General features: G+C 41.8%; 1 protein-coding gene across 2 annotated transcripts in view; it reads left to right on the forward strand.

Annotated features, from left to right (window-relative positions):
- zfpm2a (zinc finger protein, FOG family member 2a) overlaps nucleotides 1-22,227 on the forward strand; it is a 115,154-nt gene that overhangs the window by 65,766 nt on the left and 27,161 nt on the right. The window contains exon 5 of one of the 2 annotated variants that reach the window (XM_067510811.1): nucleotides 6,390-6,498. In XM_067510811.1, the coding sequence (XP_067366912.1) occupies nucleotides 6,390-6,498 (109 nt within the window). Of the gene's footprint in view, nucleotides 1-6,386; nucleotides 6,499-22,227 lie in introns of both variants that reach the window. The other variant, XM_067510810.1, reaches the window with a different exon arrangement.

Below are 22,227 nucleotides of genomic sequence, written 5' to 3' on the forward strand. Positions count from 1 at the left end.
GGGGCCATGGTAATATCCATACAGGTGAGCATTACTGGCTGCAGGTTCTCTATTATGTTCCCTCACACAGCTTCTTGCTGCTTGGGGAGTCAGCCCTAACTTACATGCAAAAGATCAAACAAGTCCTTCCCAATTGAATTCAAATGGGAAATTTTGAGTAATTCAAACTGTGAGTAGTGAAGCGACAGGGCTGTTCTGTCCCCTGACCAAAGCCAAACACAAGAAGTACACGTGTGTGTGCGTGTGAGTGTGTGTGCATGTGTGTGTGTGTGTGTGTGTGTCTTTGGGTGTGTTTGGGTGTGTGCGTGCACTCGCGCTCTACCTCCAAGACATGATTAAGTCCTAGGGCATGCATTACAAATTCAGCTTTCTCTTGTTTACAACTTCAAATGGTTCTCAGGACATACACATTACACGTAGTTACTGCAGTACACATGCAATTACTCCTGAAGTTGAATTAAACATTCTCCACTACAAAGAAAGTTGGCCACATTGTAGTCTGACGCTGAAGGGCTGGATGTGGTGGGGAGGAGGCAAAGGTGATTCATATGGAAGTTCTGACTGAATCAGTAGGGTGTGGTGCAAGTTATCTATACATATTAAAGGAAAGGAGAGATGACAGAGAGGAGATGAAAATAGGAAAATAAAGACAAGAAAAAGGAAAGGAGACATGAGAAAATACAGGGAAGAAAGGATGGGAAATGAAAGGAAGGAAGGGGAGTAGGGGTGGAGAAAGAGGTTTGCTTGTCTTCGGGGCAGGTGCAGCTTACACTAAACTGTTTGGCTTTAGAGTTGGAGCACCCCAATGTGCCTGAAGGTTGTGAAGAATGAATTCTGGATTGAGTCCCCCCCACCACCACCACCACCTTCCCAGTGAATGTCTATTCTTCACTCCTCTCCTCACTAATTCAGTAAGCAGCAAATGCAATTTTTCAGTTTAAAAATTATTACTAAATATTCTATTAATAATTTAGCATAGCTTCTAAAGCAAAATCTGGAGCAGCCAGTGATTAGTGTGCCTTATTACCACTCTGCTATGTCTGAAGCAATTGAACATACAGTAGGCATGCAACGCCACACATGGCCAATATAACTACACCACAGTGAACATTTCAGTAATAGCTAATGCAGCACATGAGCTTTGATGCTTACAGTCCAGTCAGCAGGATAAAAGGTGATTTAAATGAGAAAATATTTATTCCCCATAGCGCCGCCATGATAGCAGCAGCCAAATAAAGGCACATGCGCATAGTGATGGGTGTCCCTTTAAAGATTCTGGGAACAGCAGTGACTCTCTCAGTTTAATCGATTTTAAAATGAAAAGTCAATTTAACAAAGTTGAAAAGAGAAAGATGGGCTAAGGGAAGAAAAAAAGCATTCTCTTGCACTCAAGCAGTAAACTAACTGCCGCACAGAGCAGGCAGAGATTTCAGCTGAATTATCTCCCACCTCACATTTGCTCTTAGGCAAGCAGTTTAAAAGCCAAGCGATTGAGCCAGTGATCCAATTTGAAATGCAGAAATGATTAGAGCAGCTTGCCTCATTTCATATCGAAATTCTCTGATTTATGACAGGGCACCAGCCAAGATCTATCTCTAAAGGGAATTAGTGTGCAATTCCTGCATATTTCTGTTATTTAGTCTCCCAATAGCAGATGCTATAGCCTTAGAGGGGGGTGGGGTGGGGGGGGGGGTGAAAGCACTGTGTAGGTATCTTTTCATTTCAGCAGATGTAACCGTGGCCATTTAGAAGAGGAGAAAATGACACAAAAGCAGGCTTGAGAAATGGAGGTGTTTCTCACTTTATGCAGGATGTTGACAGAGAATCTTATTTTCGGGGCGTAATGAAAAAATATGCAGCACCTAACTAAGCTTATGCACAGCTTTTCCCAGCGTGGATAGAAGTGGGAGAACACAAGTTGGTCATTTTATTCAACAAAAAAAAAACCTTGCAACCCATGCATCCTTGAGCCTAAGAAAATATTAATACGCAGTGCGATAACGAGGGCTAGAGGAAAATCTCCCTTAATGAAATTTCCAGTTGACCACATGCAATTTGTTTCATCGCAGTGAACAACTAATTGCAATGGTCGTTTTCAAGGTGTGAGTGTGCTGTCTGCTGTAAACTGACTGGTAAAACAGGTACAAATCCTTTATCCTCCCTCCCATGTTAGAAACAGAGAACATATAAACTTGACATCGCCTATACATAAGCTTGTTTCTTTTTTTGTTTGTTATATTTATACTGCTGGTAGTATTGTCTGAAAAGGACACGGCACTTCAAAATTATTTGGCATATGCTGTTGGGCAGTTACCACGGGGTTGAGGCAGACAGAGTGAAACGTATTCAGTAAATCAAGTGGAAAAAATAGAGCTTTAATGGGGGAAAGAGAGATGTTGACGCCATTATTTACTGTGATTCTTCAACTGGTGTTTTTGTTTCAAAATGGCACTACTTCATACCGAGTGGGTGTTGAAAGCAGAACGTATAAAGCCAATGAATGTCTTGAGATATTCAGACGGAGTGGTTTTGATCTCTCAGTTGTCTAAATCCCGCAGCTGTGGGATCAGGCAGATACAGTGCCAGTCAGTGACCTTGTTGGAGGGAGAGAGGGGAAGAAAACGAAAAAAAAACCATGAGGAAAATAATCATTCCCACCAGTGTTTGTATCGATTTCACCTGCCCTGACCATGAAGTGGGTTAAGAGTAGCCAGTGGTGGTGAAATGGTCAGCGGTGATATCATTAGCTTGTTGTTTACACAGGGAGGAAGGGAGTTAGAAGAAGGCTGAGTGTCACAAGCCACTTTCTTCTTCACCTCCTTCAGCTGATCAGAGGATCATGGTATCAAGGAGGGATTAGTAGCGACTTGGGATTTGTGTGATTGGTTAATTTATTGCGGTGATGGCAGGTCTTTCATCTATGGCAACATTTAATCAGCGCAGCCACAGAGGCTATTACAGGTTAGCTCCTTTCTGGAGTCAGTCCGGCTGTGCCATCAGCTCTATCACAATTCCCCTGAAATTTCCAAATTATCTGGAACAGGCTTTAGCTTCTCAGTAATAAAAATTAGAACAGATTCCTGATAGAAGCTTTTGCTCACAGAGGGCCAATTATAAATAGTACAGACTGCCTTGGAAAAGGGAAAGGGGAAGGGTGGGGGGGGGGGGGGGGGGGGGGGGGAATCCAAGTCTGAGAGATGTGCATGGAACTTATCGTTCAGACCCTGCTCCGCTCTGATCCAAATCCGTGTGGCTGAAAATTTATATTAGATTTTATCACAGAGGCCTAAGTCTAGAAAAATCAATGAAGGTTATCTTTTATGTTGCAGCAACTTGTGGAAATATTGATTTTCATTTTATAGCGAATTTGGAGCATCAGTTTGTAATCACTTCCTCGCTGACTACACTGTTTTGGTCACTGTATCTCTTACACGAGGAACAGTATCAGAGCTCAGAGGAAGAAAAAAAATAAATAAATAAAAATACCAGGAGAGTATTGAAACCACTGGAGTGAAGGCAGAGGGTGGATAAACCATAACACACTACATAGAGAGAGAGGCCAGAAGGGTTTTTACAGCTGCTGACAGAGATGATAGACGGTAAACTGATGGGAAACGCTGTATCTCTTTAACCCAAACAAAAAGCTACTTGTTTATTTAATGTCAGTTTATTTGATTATCTATTACAAGAATCTGCAGTGAACATTTGATAAGTTGCGCTGCGACAAATAGGAATATAATTGATCATTTTCAGATTTTTCGTCCATAAATATAACATTTAAATTGGAAACAAGCTAGGATTAGTCACTTACATTTGAAAACTCTACTCAGTTTGCCGCCTTGTACAGGAAGGAGCTTCAATACCTCACATCCCTTGGATGTGTGATTGTTAAGCAGCAGAAACAAGGGAGTTTGTTTCTATAAAACCAGTTCATCATATGCTCCCTTGCTCCAGGGAAATTGTAATTTTCTGCCTGTCAATCTGCATTTCTTCTGGCCTCAGCCACTTAGGCCAATGGATCCAGTTGTACAAATGTTTTCATTTGCTGACGCTCCTCCCTGCAGTGACGCCATCATGTCTTAATCCGAAATATGTTGTGTGCGGTTGCTCCCTCTTTGTCTTTGTGACGGCTGCTACATGCAGCGTGCTTACAAAGCACATGGCTGCTATTGTCACTGTAGATTTCTTATGTAAATCTGCCCTGACAGGTTGTCATGAGATGTTGCTGCTCAGTTTCTAACAAACAGAAGGCAAAGCAACAAAGTCGTTGTTAAATTAATACATTAAATTAACGGTGTAGTGTTGTCATGATTTTCAAAGTTTCTAGCCAACTAATATTTAAAGGAACCATTGTGATTACTGCAACAATTTTGAACTAATTTCCGACAGTGGGGAGACATAGTCAATGTGGTATTTCGTCCCTGTGGGCTACATTAAGAGCAGCTGGAATATCATGAATTCCCAGAGGCTCAGACGGAAGGCAGAGAGGCCTCTCGCAGCTGAATAAGAGATGGCTCCAGTCTGGAGATCTAAGAAAGGGTTAATCTGATTCCCATTTCAGATAGTTGTCCTAGCAACAATCGGCCGGTCTGCTCTGCTCCTTTGACAGGGGTGTGAGATTTTCAGGTTAGCCTGATAGAAGACTTTATTGTGAGGCTAATTTGAAATGTGAAATCGCGGATGACTTAAATTACAGAGGTCCTTTCTCTCTCTCATCTGCTGCCAGGACCGGATAAGAAGATGCCAGGAGAAGGAATAAGAACATCAACAGACACAATTTACTGTCTGTGTTTGATCACTTTGGCAGTGTAGTTTGCCAACGTGCAGAGCTATATACAGTGTGTGTATATATACTCTATATATATATATATGTGTGTGTGTGTGTGTGTGTGTAAAAACAATACTATAACTATTTAGAAATCCGTCTTTATTTTTTCCATCTTTATTTTGTATTTACTTTCTTAATTTGAACAGATTGTTATCACCTCTCTGACATGTGTTTGCTATTTGTAAATAATGCTCGCTAAAAAAAAACCTGTGTGTCCTCCAGCCTCCGAGTAGATAGAGTTCATGGAAAGAGAAATAAGCAGGGCAAGAGGAAAAGGAGGAGGAGGGTGCATGCAGGTGCACTGCCGGAGCTCTGTGCTCATCTCTTGTGCATATCTGTACCAATTCAGACCTTTAACATGCTCAAGTGACATTTGCATTTATCCTTGAAGGTTGTTGCCTTTTGCGGGGGAGACATAAGTGAAAAGCACAGGAGAGGACGAATATTTTTTTTCTGTTGCATTAGGCAGATGGACAGTGTCCTGTCTCTGCCTGCCTCGGAAAAAGAAATGAAGTGTTGAGATTGCACCCCCAACCCATTTTCTCTTAGCTAAACTATTTCTGTAACATCCTAATGAAGGAAGGCCCTGGGGTTCAAAAGTAATGGCCTTGAAATACTGCCATTTTGCCTTTGAGTAATAGGCTACAGTACCCTACTCCCTGAGATGGTGCCACCACCACCCTGAACACAAACACAACACCACCAACACAGAATTCTGTGAAAGAAGTAACAGAAAAAATGAGCACTGAAATAAAATAAAAACCGAATATCTTAGGAGGATAAACAGAGCGAGCGAACCTGGCAACGCGGCGCCGTGTGAATGTATTAGGGTGGGTTTTTTTGTGCTCTATCTCCCTGTTTTATGTTTTCTTTCTAAGTAATAAAACCACACATTTGACCTCTGACCAAGAAGAAAAACGACCTTACACATTCAGAATAATTTTCTGCCATATTATAAAAAGTCCCACCTCAATTGCCCTTTGAAATGGATACTGATTCTTTAAATTCTTCCCTGCTTGTTTCAGGAAATAGTGAGATCCCGGTGATAGCGAAGCACAATGTGCCCAAAGTTCAGCCGTGAACACTCGCTTCCTTCTTTCTGAAAGTCACCAGCCTGTTTTTTCCTTCTTTGTTTTATCTTTACAGAGTAACTGCCAGACACCTGAGATATTCTTGTTAATCTAAGAGATGTGATTGTGAATCATTGGGTTCACTCCTGGATGATAATTCTCCTTTTATGCTACTATGCAGGCTCTTGCACCTATTTGTCATCACTCCAACCACTGCTGCAGCCTTTGTCTGTTGGCCACCACACAAACACAGACACACACACACACACACACACACACACACACAAACACTGCCCTCATTTTCAAATCTTCTCAGCAATATAAAAAAAAGGGGATTGGATGGACTTGAGTTGCATGCTGTATAGTTTATGAAATTGTCTGTTTATGGCTATTCAGGGCAGCAGAGGAGCGTAACTCAGTGGTTATTAATGTTTCTTTAATCACCAAAATAAGCAAATGATTAGTGTTTGTTATCTGTCCCCGTCCAGAAGACGAAGAGCACGGTCCCGGTGGTGCTGAGCGCTGGCCCCAGGTGGCTGCTGGATGTGACTTGGCAGGGAGCAGAAGACAACAAAAACAACTGTGTGGTGTACAGCAAAGGTAAGCAAGCAGTGCCGGCATCCTGTTATCTCTCCGCAGCGCAACACACCACGCCACAGCACCACCGCAAAAAATAAAAAAATAAATAAAAAGAGACACTGACAATTCTCCATCCACTCAACTCCTGCCTGTCTCCCTCTCTCTGCCTGTTTGTCTTTCTTTTTTCTTGTACTTTTTCTCTGCTCTCTTTCCTGCTCCTCTGTTGCTTCTCAAAGTCAAATAATTGCATGTGCACAGCAGCAAGGACACACATACACACACACATACAAAAAGACATATGTGCACACACTCTCACGCCATATCTGTTTTTCTCATCCAACCAGTAATTTATATCACTAAAACTCTGATTAGGAACTGAGAAACATCACTTGACACACAAAGTTAATGGTCTTTAGATTTCACAAGGTAATTAATGCCCCCTTTTTTTCTCCTTTATACTAAGTGAATTCCTATCTCTGAGGAGATAACGAGCAAAGCACAAGTGGGGATGGGTTTGCCATTTTGCTTCATTTGTTCTCTCTAATTTAGCAAAGCTTTAGCTTTATACCTTTTATGAATCAGACTTATTCCTACAAGCCCCACTAGAAATGGATTCATGTACAAATGTGAGGCAAACATACAAGACATTCTAAACCAATAATCATACAATCACCTTTGCCTATTTGGAAGTTACCCACTGTCATAACCCCTCAGTCTGGTGCATTTTGGCCAAAGTGAACCATCAAAAAAACACCACAAGGTGGATCTGTAAAGAACTGAGAAGATGCTCCAACTTGAACACAGCCCTGACTCTACAGTCTGTAGCTTCACTAACCAATGAAAGGCTGCTACAGCTATAAATGGGTCTTGACGGGTGTTAACCACAGAGACACAGCAGAAATAAATACGTAAATAAAGACGTGTTTTGGATTCTAAAGGGTGAAGGAAAAGGGGGCTCCATTTATCACTTTTCAAAAATGATTACCCCGTGACAATACCCCCAAAGCTGAAATGGAGCTTCTTCTCCCTCAAAGTGAATAAGTGGCAGGAGTGGGATTTGCAACCCGGATTTTCGGTCTCCCAATTCTCATCTACTAATCACTAGACTGCACTGGGGAGTTATCCTCTTAACCGGCTACTTAACTTTGTGCTCTTTATCACCAAATCATTAAAGTTTTGATAAGCTGTTAAAGAAGATTATGCACTTCTTTAAAATCTTCTAATCTTTTTGCTCAGAGAGCGACTGTATGAAACAAAAAAAAAAAGAAAAACAGGGGAGCAATAACAGGATTTTTCACGTTTTTGTTAAGGTTCCCTATTTCCTCTGCCACTCTTCATACATGTATCTTCAGATGCCATCACACACACACACACACACGCAGCATCATCACCTCAGCTGTGTATCACTGACAGCTCCTTTGTTTGTCGCTTCCAGTTTGACCTTATTAAATTAAACACAATAACATCTCCAGACGTGCCCTTGTGAGAGTTGTTCTGTGTTGTACTGTACGAGTTCATTACTCTAAATCCTCCACAAGAATCAGCACACGCTTGCCAGCTGATGATTAATGATAACAGAGAGAATGGTGAATGCAAAGAATTAATTTTAATCTGAGAGAGGAAGTAAATGAGCTCTTTATAGTAGCTGGGAATCAGTCATCGAGTTTACTAACTCACATACATCAAACGCCCTTTGTTAATTTCATTAAATATTAATGTCGCAAAAAACCTGTGTGAGTTTTCACATGATGAAAACTTTTGGCTTTGATATGAATGTTTCAGTTAATATCAAATATTTGATAGTAATATGACACCACAAGTTACAAAAAAAACATTCCTGGCTGTGTAATTCCATACTTGACTCAAACTGCTTTGTAGCAACTTTGCCACAGAGCTTTTGGAGAAATTGGTTGGGTGTCCATTTTTCTCTGCTCTCGAACCAAAAATTGTCCCACACTTTGCTCCTGGCAAAATATTTTTTCTAAAGGTGGACTTGGACTGAGTTCAGAAAGTGGTGAAGTGTTTGATGCCGTTCAGCTGTTTGACTCTTGCGTACAGACACGATTTATTCTGCTCATTCTTCTTCATCGCCTTCTGTTAAACATTCCAATCTGCATGTGTGTGTGTGTGTGTGTGTGTGCACCCTCTGGAGGTGACATTGAAATTGAATGTCAGCGTGCTGAAAATATTAAATCTTTGTCAAATTCAATATTGAATTTGGTCTTTTTGCTGCAGTTTTTTTTTTTTTTTTCAAGGCAGCTCTGGAGTTGTGTTTATCATGGCAACACTTGCCTGGATCGGCTAAAGGGAAAAGGCTCTTCAGAGTACGACGGGAACTTTCTTCCCACCTCGAAAAGCCGAGGCCCAGATTGTTTATATCTTCACCCCTGTGCTGTTTCCCCTCTGTCGGCTGCTTCATTGCTCCCTGAGATGCGTTACTTATGGAAAACAGTGAATATCTCAATACACAGTATGCTTGCAGAATATGTTTTGGCTCACGTTTCAGTGGTCTCAGCTTTCTTTATGGCTGCTTGCAAAGATAGTAGCAGTTCATTCTGGATGCTTGCCAGTGTAAATCTATGGGGGAGTATCTTTTAAGTAAGGACTGGTGATTGGTTTGAGTGGCTGTAGCTTACTGTTGGGCACTCAGTCCTATGATTTCTGCATTACATTTTGTACAACTGCTCATCCTCTATCCCCGAAACTTGTCATTCAGGAAGTCGGGGAAATATGTGCAGAGGGAGAGAGATCCGGATTCAGCAAAATGATTCCTCTGAGAGTTGTACTCCTGGAGTGTGTTATGTATAATACATGCACTGGAGTGTGTAACAAGCAGCAGGGTGGTGTAGTCAGGTCCCCCACAGGGCGCCTCTGGTCATCAGTAGCAAGACAAGCCAACCATATAGTGTCAAATATAAAATTTGCCTATTTTTAGGATCCTACAATTGTGGTTGCCAGCAAAACTTTGTCTTCGCTGACAATTTGTATCCTGTCTTTCTGCCTGTATGATTTTATCCAGACGAACAGAAAGACAGGAAAATATGAAACAAGGGCAAAGAGCATGAGTAATGTTTGAGGTATTTAAATGTCTCAAATTATGATTCACAGAGCCATTTCATGAATATAAATTCTTCTTTGAATTCCAAGCAAGAGCCTGAAGAGGAAGTCGGAAAAATTGCAATATCTGTTTTTCCCAGGCTGTCAGCATGGCCCTGTTTGTTTTACATTAAACTCCCAGGAAGAGCCTTAGCAGCCAGCCATTACTAAAACTCTCAACTCTACTACTGCGCTAACTCATTATCGAGAAATCCACCTGGAACTCCCACAATGCTCTCCTCCACACTCCGACGGTTTCTTTGAAGCACTGAAGTTATAGAAACAGGCAGCAAGTCTGTAGACTAATTATATGTTACAGTAACGCTGGAGACTGAGGAAAGAGAGAGAGAGAAAGAGAAGGAAGGAGAGAGGGGGGGGGGGGGAGAGTGACAGACAGGGACCCAGAGAGATGGAACGTGGAGAATTTTCTGTACAGATAAACAACGGACTGATAAACGGAACAGCTGGAAAGTAGGAGAAATTAAGAGAAAAAAAAAAACAGCCTTATTTTGTATTTTTTCTTCTTCTAACATATCAGTTCAGATACTGCAAACCTGCCTGACTGGAAGGATTTTATCAACAAGGAGCATGGCCAGATGTGATCCATAGTTAAACTGCCTGATAAAGAATAGACCAGGTCTTATTAAGTATAGTTGTCCTATTGTAAACAAACCCAATACTAATCCCAAACCGATAATGCGTTAGTTCATCTCTCTTTTTAAACCATCTGTGGTATTTAGTCCAGAGCCCACCCGTTCCCACTGAAGATTTGGATCTTTTAAAACAGGTCTTAACGTTGTTAGCAAATGTTCCTCTGCCCATTGTACCCATTGTACTTGTGTGTTTGAATTAGGTGTTCTTAATAACTGTTGACGGATTTTTGGTCTTTTGATGACTGTCTGCATGTACAGTTAAAGAAATGACAAGTGCCACTTGGAGCTACCCTACAATATATGACTCAATTCTTTCTGAGTGAGAGCCTTCATTGTCGGACCCCATTGTTACCTGATATCTGAGCCCATTGAAACTATGCACACTCAATGTGACCACATTATGTGGCATTATTCAGAGGTCACCTAAACTTTTCAACTCTAAGCCTCTTAAGCCAGACCACATTCAGATACAGCATGTCCAATAAGTCTCCAGAGCAACTTAGCCCATTGTTCGTGGAGAAATTGACCAATGTAACTAGGTCATTTTACATAAGCTCAGGCAGTGCAGAATTACCTAACTGGCTATGTCTTTGTATTATTTCATATTCTCTAAGTCCTCACAATCAGATCCTTTCTTATGCCTTCATTTGCTCTTTCCACTGCTCCAGAGCTGCAGACCTCTGAGGCATAAGAGAACTAGCATGACCTGCCTGGACAGATGTAGTATCTATTTTACTTTTTTAATAAAACCAGACTTGCAAAGACTTACTCTACAAAGACATTTAGAGTTTTTTTTTTTTTTTTTAACAGAAATGAAGGCATAAATCTGCACCGTTTCCTGCACTGCTTCCTGGCAGGATGCAGCACAAAACACAAACTTACAGTTCAAAATGTAATTGTTCATTTCACCCCTTTCTCTTTTAAAATGACTGCGGTGATAGGAGGTGCGAGGGTTATTATCTGTTATCTGGGAACATGGCGAAATAGTGTGACTGAATAATAACTAAACAACTGACACAATGTAAAATTTCATTATCAGTGTATTAAAACAAAATTGTACCCTAAAGGAGTCACCACCACAGCTCCGAGCAGCCGACTAATTATGTTTAATTAAAAGACAACAGAGATCAGTAGAATCGTTTTCATTAGGAAATTATTAATGATTCCACTGCAACAATAATTGATTGCACTGAGCCACACGATAACTCAGTGTGGTCAGGCTGGAGTTGCAGAGGATCGGCGGGTTCAGGCGTTTGGCAGCTCTTGAGTAGCCTGTCTTATAGCTAAAGCTTCCACAGTAGCGACTGAGGAGAAGTTGTAAAGCTGGCTTTATGAAAAGGACAGGTAGGGGAGGAGGAGTAGGAGGAGGAGACAGTGTGGTGGGCTAAGGACGGCAAAATCCAAATCGTATGGCGATCTGAGAAGACTTAACCATCCCACACATGTATTTAGGAGGCATTCATGCACATAGGAGCTCACGTACAACAGCATGTTTGATTAAGACGGAAAGACACTTATTATTATTTTCTCCTGCCTCTGTCCACAAACACGTTCAAGAGGGCGTTTTCTCCCTGTCTCACTCGTAAGCATGGAAACTACATGCACACAAACACATGCACACACTTCCATTCAGAGCCATCTGAAAGACATCAGCTCCAGACGCTTCCTCCGACAGCCTTTTATGTGCATTGTTCTCCCGCTGTGCAGGCAGTTTCCCCCGTGCTAGACAATATAGCACAGACACCAGACACCACACTCTGCCACAGCACCCACATTCACTGCAAACACACCGACACACACACACACATGGATACACAGACTAATACACAGACCAAACACTATTACTGAAAATTCGCATAATGGCTGCTGACACATATATGTCCATCTGCATTCAGTGCAGACTAAGCCTTGAGACAAAAACAACAATACAGGAAGAAAACGTTAAAAGATGTGATGGGCACTGATGAGGGACAAGATTTTTCTTTTCAAATGCTGTGGTCTGTATGCATATTTCTGAGTATGTGCTAGTGATTTGTGTGTGTGTGGGTGTGTGTGTGTGTGTGTGTGGGGAGCCATTCGTCCTTGTATCAGTGCCATAGAGGGTGTCAGGCTAATGAGCGTGGGCTGTCCTTAGAGCAGGAGGGTTTGGGTTGTGCCATTCACTCTGCATATTTAAATGCCTTGTAGAGCTTAAGTAGGCCCACTTTTCCATGTCAGGGCAGCGTTCAATCCTGCTGCGACCATTAATTATGATACCATTGTACTCCAGTGTGGCTAATAAGAGTGATGTATTGCACCCTCGTGGCATTATAATCATCTGAGTGAAGTACCTGGACTACTCTGAGCTACTCTTTAAGCGCCACCAAACAAAAAACTGTGAGTGAAGGGAAAGCATCTTTCCTCCCTCTCCATCTTCACTGCCGTGCTGCATTGGTTAATGCGTCAACACGAGAGTGTGTCACAGATTTAACTTCTCTATAATTGTATAATCAATGATGAGAAATGCGTTGGCATTGATCTTGCAGGAGGGCTGATTGTCTGTCTGGGAGCAAATACAGTCACACACATGCAGTCACACACTCAAAATAGTGCGAGTGCACAGGCACATGAGTCATTGTTTTTGATTATTTTAGTCACCTTTTTCCTCCATGCATGTGCAGTCCCTCTGTGTCTGAGCTGTGTAACCATGTTGTATGAGTTGTCTGCACTGCTTTCCCAGATGTCCTTTCATGCAGAACTGACTAAGTGAATTTTGAGGAGCTGCTTCTTAATATTTGGAGCATGTCGGCCCAGTATTGAATGTGTGCAATACAGATGGTGAAAAAAGATCTCATTTTATTACATTAATCACCGCAAGTTAATGTGATTATATGTACTTTATATTTCCCTTCTTAAATCCCCTCCCTTAACGGCATAATCAATGACCGTTTTTATATTCATTGAAAAAGTCTGCGGATATGAAAATAAGTCTGTGCAAGGTTTTTGTAATCTACTGCAAGATCTTGAGTCAGTAATTAAAGAGTCCATTCTGTGTGTGTCTTTTAAAAGCCCTTAGCCTGCTTTTAGGCCTGGGTATGATCCAGCCCACCGCCCCCATCTCTGCTGTGGTAAGTAGGTGTGAAAAGCATTGTCAGTGTGCTTCAGGATAAAGCCCTGCTGTTGGATGCCATTGGTCAGACACACACACACGCGCACGCGTGCACACACACACACACACACACACCGGATTCAGGAGCAGGTTGAGAAGAAGAGAGAAGCCTTTCTGCACAGCTACACAGCTTTTGTTTTTTTGTTTTTTAGACGGGGGTAAAGGTTGGTGCCTTTTTTAGCGAGCTTTAAGAGTGGGGGGGGGGGGTCACAGTGTGTGTGTGTGTGTTTGAGAAAGAAACAATGAGTGAGAGAGATTCAGGGAGCGAGATAGAGGAATCACTGGGGTGGAGCGATGTTTAGATCGTCAGTCAGCTTGATGGAAAACCACACGGTTAAAGTCTCTCTGAGGGTTGACACAGGACGGCAGCGAGTGAAACTAGTCAAGCTGAGGTGAAACTCCGCGGAGAGAGGGGGAAAAACTGGAGTGACGCTGAAAGAAAAACACTCATACGCCTTTGAGAAAAAACACTTACTGTTCTGTTTTGTTGCGTTGTAGCCTCACAGGGTCTAGTAGTGCGGGGTCCATTTTTCCTTTGATAATGTATACCCCTGCAAATCAATTATTACGTTGGGCAAAGCATAATCAGATTTTCTCAAAGAAATAGCTCAACACATTACAAACTTGTTTTGCGGGGTTGCCACAGTGTTCATGCAGGAGAGCTCAGCGATAACCTTTATACATACCTTTGCAGCTAATCCATTTTATTGATTGTACATCCACCTGCTTGGGAAAAAAAAAAACACACATTGCCGCATAGTGTTTAGAGCTTTATATCACCGTTTTTTCTTTTGTGGTTGTAGCGCAAGAAAGCACACAACAGCATGCCACCTCTGGCACTAGTGCCTTATCTGGGGGTTGTTTTATCATGCGATCTGGTCAGGGGATCTTAGCTATTCCAACCCTCTTAAAGTCCAATGCCACGGGTTAGGACACAAGGATGAACAACGAAGGTCTAACAATGAGCTTTAAAGCTGTGGTTGTAGCAATCTGGAAATGGTGTGGGAGACTTTTGAACAATTCTGGTAGAAACATGGCTAAAAATGTTTCACTGTGTGTTTGACTCATGTGGCTGTAGCAGCCACCTCCACATAAGGGTTTGCATTCTGGCTTTAAGTCCCTAATCTTAACTCTTAATTCAATCAATCAAATCATATCTTAGATTAAAAAAAACATTTATTATCTTCGGATATATTTGATTTCTCATGGTCTTATTATCTTATGTTTTCTGCTCTATTTTTTCCTTACATTTCATTGTATGTAGTAGTACATGTGAATGAATGCCGTTAAACTTCCCTCTGAATTACCTACATTAAAATATCTCTTTACTTCTAGCTGAAAAATGCCTCCAGATGACATCAGTTAGAGGAACCTTCAGTTCGGATTGTGTTATCTTGTTTCTTACACTATAGAGTTTGTCATCCTGCTTTTCCAGAGTTCCCCCCCTGATGATATCATTTGAAATCCCAATGATGAAAAGCTCCTCCGGGTGATGTTATCTGGAGGAGTTTTTCTTCTAGAAGTAGACGAATATTTAAATATAGGGAATTCACAGGAAGTTTAAAAGCATTAATGTACATTAACACCCTACACTAAAGCCATAGAAAGCAAGTTAAAAATTGTTGAAGTTGGCCTTTAAGTCCTCCCTTAGGAAAATAAGCTATATGCAGTAAATACATTTGGATTGGTTAGAAGTTTTGACCACTTACATTAATGCTGTTCAAACTGCTGGTTCAGTGTTTAGTCAAACAACAATCCCATGAAAATGATGCCAGCGCTGGTTTGGAATTGATATTTTGTACCAACCACCCACCTAAGTTGTGTTATTAAATAACAAAAAAGGTTGAATCAATGAAGTAAAGGTAGGTTAAGGTATAGTGTTAGGTAGTTAAAGATGTGGATAAGGTGATGGCACAGTTATTGTAGGCTGTAACAGAAAAGGCTGAACATGTAAAATCTGAGATGTGGACACTGGGCTGCTGCCATAGCTTCAAATCAGAAATTGTCATTTTAGTATTAGGACTATACTCGCCCCGATTTTTTCGATTTTACCCTGAACATTCGATTTTTAAGGCTGTAAAGACTTGGGCCTTGTGTCTGTCTTCTCCATTACAGTGATACTGGCTGCTTATGAGCTAAACCCTCACTTCCTCCTGTAGGTTGCTTTAGTGCCTTGGCTGTGCTGACCTCTGCCTGTCGGCGGTGGGTGACAGAGATGGGTGCCTCTGTGCTTGTGTGTGTGTGTCTGTGTGTGTGTGTGTGTGTGTGAGAGAGAGAGAAAGAGAGCGGCAGGCGAGCAGGCAGGCGTGCTGTAGGTACAGTAGTGTAGAGGACTAGACATCAGTGTCGTCTAGGTCAGACAGGGCCATCCATTCTCTAAGCCCCAGGGAAGAAGGAGAGAGAGAGAGAGAGAGAGAGAAAGAAGAAAAGGAGAGAGGGTGAAAGAGAGAAGTGTGCGTACAGAAAAGGGGTTGAGGTGGTGGGGGGGGGGGCATTGATGCACTGTTTCTCTTAACTCTGTCAAAGCCACTCCATTGTGCTCCCCCGTGCAGTGAGTGGAAACCAATCTGTCATCGCTCCACTAGCCAGCATACACGAAGAGGGCTAGACTGCTGGAAACACAAGTCTATTCAATGTGAAATGTAACTGGAATCTGAGCCCTTGGATAGCTGGATTGAAAAAAAAAAATTGATGTAAGATTTTTGAACCCTGCTCTCCCACAGACTGTGAAATGGAAGCCGTGAGTACAGTATTTGGGCCCGTGTGAGATAGGTTTCACTCTCGTATCGCTCTCTTTTTTCACGGGGAAGTGATTGACATGTTTTATTGATAGAACTCTATCCAAACCATGTGAGCTTTGCATAGGCACGAAGGGCTCGGGTTAAAACCTCCTCGCTGAGTGTTCCCCAGCAGAGTTGGTCTCCTTTGTTTAAGATTAGATATATTTAGACAGTCACAGTCACAGAGGATGACTGAGTTGCAGAGACAAGCCAGGCTGTAAAGATTCCAGCCTCCTTTTTTTCACCGTCTGCATCTCAACCTCCTTACACCTGTCACCTATAGAAACCAGAGCATCACGTGGCGTTCACAGCATTTCTGCTGACCACCTCTCGTGATGCCCCGAGCCCACTAAGCCTGTATACTGTTGAATAGTGGCTACTAATGCTGTGTTCCAATGCCATTGGGAGTCACTTCTTCGCCTCTCCTCACAAGAATCCCCCTTGCGCCATTTTCCCTGTAATCTCCCCACTCCTCTCTGTTATGGGGTGGCTCGCCTGCTGCTCCCACCACTATTTCACAGCCCCTCTCCTTCTTACAACCAGCACCTCCACCATTTTAATCCCTTTGACCCAAACCCTGTGTGTTTCCCTGTATCAACAGCTCCTGGAGATTACATCCTGCCTGACTCCTCACCACTGCATACTTCAGTCACTTGCGAATGTGGCTGGCTAGTGCATGCTAGGGTCTTAGTCAGACACCGCCGGTTGTGATAGCCACTGTGGCTAGTAAGCTTGGTCGGGGTTGTAGCCAGAGTGCACACAGCTAGAAGAGAAGTGAAGGCAGTAGAAGCTGTTGTGAGTATGAAAGAGGAGCAGCGTCCGAGCCTTGGGGCCTTTGGAAGGGGAGACATCAGGACAGCTCTGAAAAAAAAAAAATCAGCACCTCTTTTGTGCACAGTCGTAAAAATCAACCGATCAATCAATTAATCAATCAAACTTTATTTAGTTTGATGCAGGTGCAGGTTAATGCAATCCAATATGCTTTACAGATGATAAAAAGTTGATCAAGGCATATCAAACAAGAGCAACAAAACGTAAAAACTGTCCAAAGAGTGATAATATTGCACACAGGAAGGATATTGAATAGATATTAGCTGTAGATTGCCACGGCTAGAAATGGAGCCATAATTAAAGTATTGCATTCAAAGACTGAAAAGGTTTCAAGGTCAACGTTTCTACCTTTTAGAGTTTCTGTGTGAATAGGCCCAGAAAATGACACATGCAAAATAAAATGATTCCTGTTCTTGGGCCCCAAAGTCTAAATTCATGTCCTTGCCGTCTTTTGAAAGGTAACACTTTGTAGTTTGCTACTGAACCTACTTAATTAGTGACTGAATATACACTCGCAAAAACATAACATAAAAATACAATGAATGTCACAGCAACAAATACAGGGCAGTTTGCTAATTTTTTCCAGTTGACTACTATTGTTTCTATTTACAAATGATATTATCTGTGAACATTTTTCCTGTTCAGAATAACAATATACGGTAACGCTTACTTTGGACATACAAAACTAACAAAACATTTAATTTTTTGAAATAAAGCTGAAATTCCTCCACACGACTGTGCTCTGTGTGTTCAGAAGTCTCTGTGCTTACTGAGCATCCATTTAGATCAAAAAGACACAGAGAAAATACTCATTGTTACCATCAGAAAAAACTTCTCTTAACATTGGCAGTTATGTTTAAATGTAATATGGGGACATTTAACTTCAGGTTAAACAAAGACTAATTAAAATTACATACTTTAAAGTCAAAAACATCAAATATTCCAGGCCAAACTGTGGTGATTTGTGTAAAATAGGACATATGCTTTATGGAATGTAAAGGCTGTTTAATATTTCAGTGAGTATGAGCAATATACAGTATACATTCAATGAGGAAGTTGAAATCCTGCAGCTGAAACAGATTCTGGGAGAAATTGAGAGGAAATCAGAGTTCAATGGGCCAAGAGAGTTATCTCGAAACAGCATGTCAGAATCCTGTCCTGCTTAGTGTGTCAGAGAAGTGAAGCAGCCATCAGGAGAGTTAGTGTGGAGTCGGCTCTGTCGTTATGCCGAGGAGCAGTGTGCGCTCGCAGAGGGCCCCTCCTCTTTCATGTAGTGTTTCTGGTAATGGGTTAGGGCTTTATTGATGTGAACTTATGTGATCATTTCATAAAGAAGTTTCTTTCTTTCTCTCTCTCTCTGCTTCCTGCTCACTTTTCCTGTGGGCCACATTAAATCAAGCCTCCGACCTAGTCTCTAGTTAAATTAAACCCTATCAGCATGTTGCCCTCTCATATCAGAGAACAGGCCTTTATATAGACTGCCTGTAAATGGTGATTAGTGAGTGTTTTGATTAAAATTCAACCACATGCTTGATAGTCTGGTGGAGCCAATCACCTCCCTCTCTCCCCTCCCTCATAATGTCTCGGTGTCTCTGCACGTAAACATTATAGTACATAGAGACATACAGTGCACACGTGCGCACACACACACACACACACACACACACACACAAATCCTCCCTCCCTGTCTCTGTCTGGCCTGTTCTCATGGCTCAGCAGAGTGCAAGGCTGATTTAAGGGTCCTTACAAATGGGAAGGTTGCAAGTGAAGACAAAAACCAGAGACAAATCACAGCACAGGAGTCTCAAGGTTTCTACTAAACCTATTCAACTGGAGGGGAGCGGCAGAACAGTGAAAAATATATACACACTCCATCCTGTCAGAACGCTTTTGGCTTATCTTGAGTGACTGTCAAGGCTGGGAATATCAGGGAATGGACAGAAATATATAAAATTAATAAGCCGCTGGATGTTGTCGGGAGTTATGATGCTTCATAAATCCTGGTTTGATCATGGCGGACAAGGCTTAAACCCACAGCTTCCTAATGCGCACAGCAGTGTTTTGGACTGGATTTTATTCTGTTTGGGAGATAGAAGCCCTTAGCTGGCAAAAGTAAGATTTATCATCCCCTCCTCCCCCCTTTTTCTTTCATGAGTGACAAATATTAAAAAGAAGGCCTGAGGGAAGTTGGCAGCCATTACCACCTTTAATAGAAGGGCACAGGCGTAGCAAGGTGAAACTGGGGCCAAAGGCAGAGAAATGCTATTCAAAGAAAAGAGAGAGAAGCGGAGGAAGAGGGAGAAATTGGTACTAACTTATCAGTTGTACTTCCTTTGTCGGGTCAGGGGTCTTGGAGCTTTTGTTTGTTTGTTTGTTTCATATACTGAAAGGATGGATGCTATCTCTCCCACCATCCAAGCAGGTCCGTTGTGTCGCGAGCTGCACGTAATATTTCATGTCAGGAATTAAGCAAGCCTACCCAGCGACTCCTTTCTATAGTTAGACAGCCACCGCATCCATCATCGTCCGTTCTTCCTTCAGTGTTGCCTTCAGTGGAGGAATGTAACACCACTGTAGCTATATTTACAAGCACTGTACTGAAGTGCAAAATTCAGAGACTTTTTCTGATGCTTCACACTTTTACTGCACTAAATTTGAGAGGAAGAAGTTATATTCTAGACAACTATACGGAAGAAGTTTCATTGTTTAAGATGTTTTTGCCTGTCGTGGAGAAGTGGAGCTTAAAATATGATGCATTTTTCTATTTAAAACTAACCAAAATGATGCAAATTTGAGCTTAATTGATCAAGAAAATAGCCCTCAGCAATGTAAAAGAGTAAAGAGTAAAGTCCAGTTAAGATGTGCATGCGTGATTAATAAGAATCCACTGCTGCAATACTTGCAATACAATAGTATTTATAGGCTACGGCAACATAAAAATTCATGGCCTATTCTAAACACAGTACACACTGTTGCTTGGTTTTAGTTTGATTGTTTTTACTAAACTCTTAAGATTCTTTTTATAATACTTTTACTCAATACTTGTAAATAATACGTATAAAATGCATTTAAACACAACCGCATCAGTTCTTTCACTTAAGCAAAGGATCTGAATATTCGCTGGTGTCTCGATCGCCTTCCTTTCACAGTGTGTTCGAGTGTGTAAACACTGTAAATACAACAGTGGAGGTAGACACTAATTAGAACACCACGTCTAATCTCTGTGGCTTTACCTGTCAATAAAGATGTTGTCAGTGACGAGAAGTGTCTGTAAATGAAAAGCGTGGCAGTTTTGATATGTAAAACATGTCACATTGTTTCAGTCAGTAACATCACGACGAGACAACTTGCCAGCACAAGTAAAATGACAACAAAAACATCTTTGTTGCACCAATTTAGAATAATGACATTCTAATTTAAGACTTGTTACCCCCCCCCACACCCCCACCCACCTCGGTTCTATTTGGCAGAGGTCATGCTTTTTTGAACACAAGTTGTAGTAAGTAAATTTATTCCACTTATTTCTTGTAACTGCACGAAAAAGTAATGAGGTGTTGGAGATAAATATATGAAGACAATAAGCCATGCAATCCTTTTCCTGTAGCTGCTTTTGAGTCAATTAGCACATTTCAGAGACTCCTTATGTAGCTCCTAAATATGCAGCATCTGACTTTTATCCAATTACATTACATGAGGTCTGTGGGCACGCCGGGCACAGCACACATAATGGAGGATGCCATCTTTGGTGTGATATTCTCCAACACTTTTCCATTGCATATGCCTGTGGCTCTCACTATGAATTATTCAAAGGCTTCATCCACACAGAAGAGAGTGAGGAGCTCAGCTCCATAGTAAACAGATTTTCTGCTCACCATCCTCACAAATCTGAAGTGTAGGACATTGTAAGTGCCAAATAATTACATGGTGGCCCCGCTTCCCCTCCTGTCTGAGTTAACCTGGCCTTGGAAATGCATTTGGTCTCAATAATATTTTGTCACTGGTGAAACTTGGAGTTAATTGAAGTTTTGTTGCTCGGGACCTGCGAGTACAGATACAAGAAACTGATGCATGAAAATACAAGATTGAATCATCTTTCTTTCAAATTCCATGTCAATTAATCTTCTATTAAATATTTCTTATCCCAGTTTTTTATCTCATCAAACATATTTGGCTCACGAAATGGCTCCAGCATGGTTCCAGAAGTATTTGCGCACCCTGCTCTCCCTCTGTTGATTTATTAAACTATAATAGATAACAACCCCGGAGTTTGACTCTGGCTATGTATAATCACTTTAGTTCCTCGCTGGCTATTGTGCTGTGAAATAGAAAATATGAATATTACATGGGTTTTAAATCCCTAGAAAAATTCTTTTTTCCAGAACAAGAAAATTGACATATCCATTGCATTAGTGCGGCGCCCATCTTTGGCTAATGGAGATTTCACATTATAGCGCTTACATTATAACTCCATGAAATATGCTAAGCATTTAAGAAAAATTAAGTTTTTAAATTGTCCATCAGTGTAAAAAAAAAAGGGGGGGGGGGGGGGGGTCTATGAGATTCTGCCCTCGCTTTTCTCTGCTTTGGGGGGTTGCCCTGACCTTGAACAACTCATATCTTCCAGTGCAGATCTGTGGCAGTGACACATGTCATGTGTTGGACAAGGATTGAGGAGGAAGCAGAGGAGACAAGAGGGAGTGATCTTGGTCTCTAGCCCAGTCAGAGTTGGAGTCCACCCTCATGTCAAAGGATGGGCATGTTTGGCCCAAAACACAGACTGCACCTCATCCACTAATCTCAGCACGAAAACACCTTCAGGTGGCTGAGAGGAAAACGAGTGTGTGCTCACATTTTACAATGTCAAAGAACACTGAGAGGGTTCAAAGCTGCCCTTAAATTCTTGGGCAGTGGGGAGGGATGGCTATACGTGGGAGAACAAGGGAAGGAGTGAAGAGGAAGGGGGAAGAGGGAGGAGTGGATCTCTAGATTCTCCTCTTGTAAAGCTGACCTGGAGGAGGGAGCCCTACACGTTTTGCAATCTGCCGCTTGTTCTCTCCCACTCAGTAAGAAAACACAAAACTACAAAAGAGAATACGCGCCGCATAAAGAGACGACATCTTAAGGATCCCCCTCCCCCGCTTGAATCTGGGATTTACTATCGTGTAGTTGAAAGCACATTATCACATGTGAATGAAGTTAACACGCATCGACCTGCTATGTTTCTTAGCGTCGGTGCAACGCT

The sequence above is a fragment of the Channa argus genome, chromosome 7 (assembly GCF_033026475.1).
Source record: "Channa argus isolate prfri chromosome 7, Channa argus male v1.0, whole genome shotgun sequence".
In the NCBI taxonomy this organism is placed as follows: Eukaryota; Metazoa; Chordata; class Actinopteri; order Anabantiformes; family Channidae; genus Channa; species Channa argus.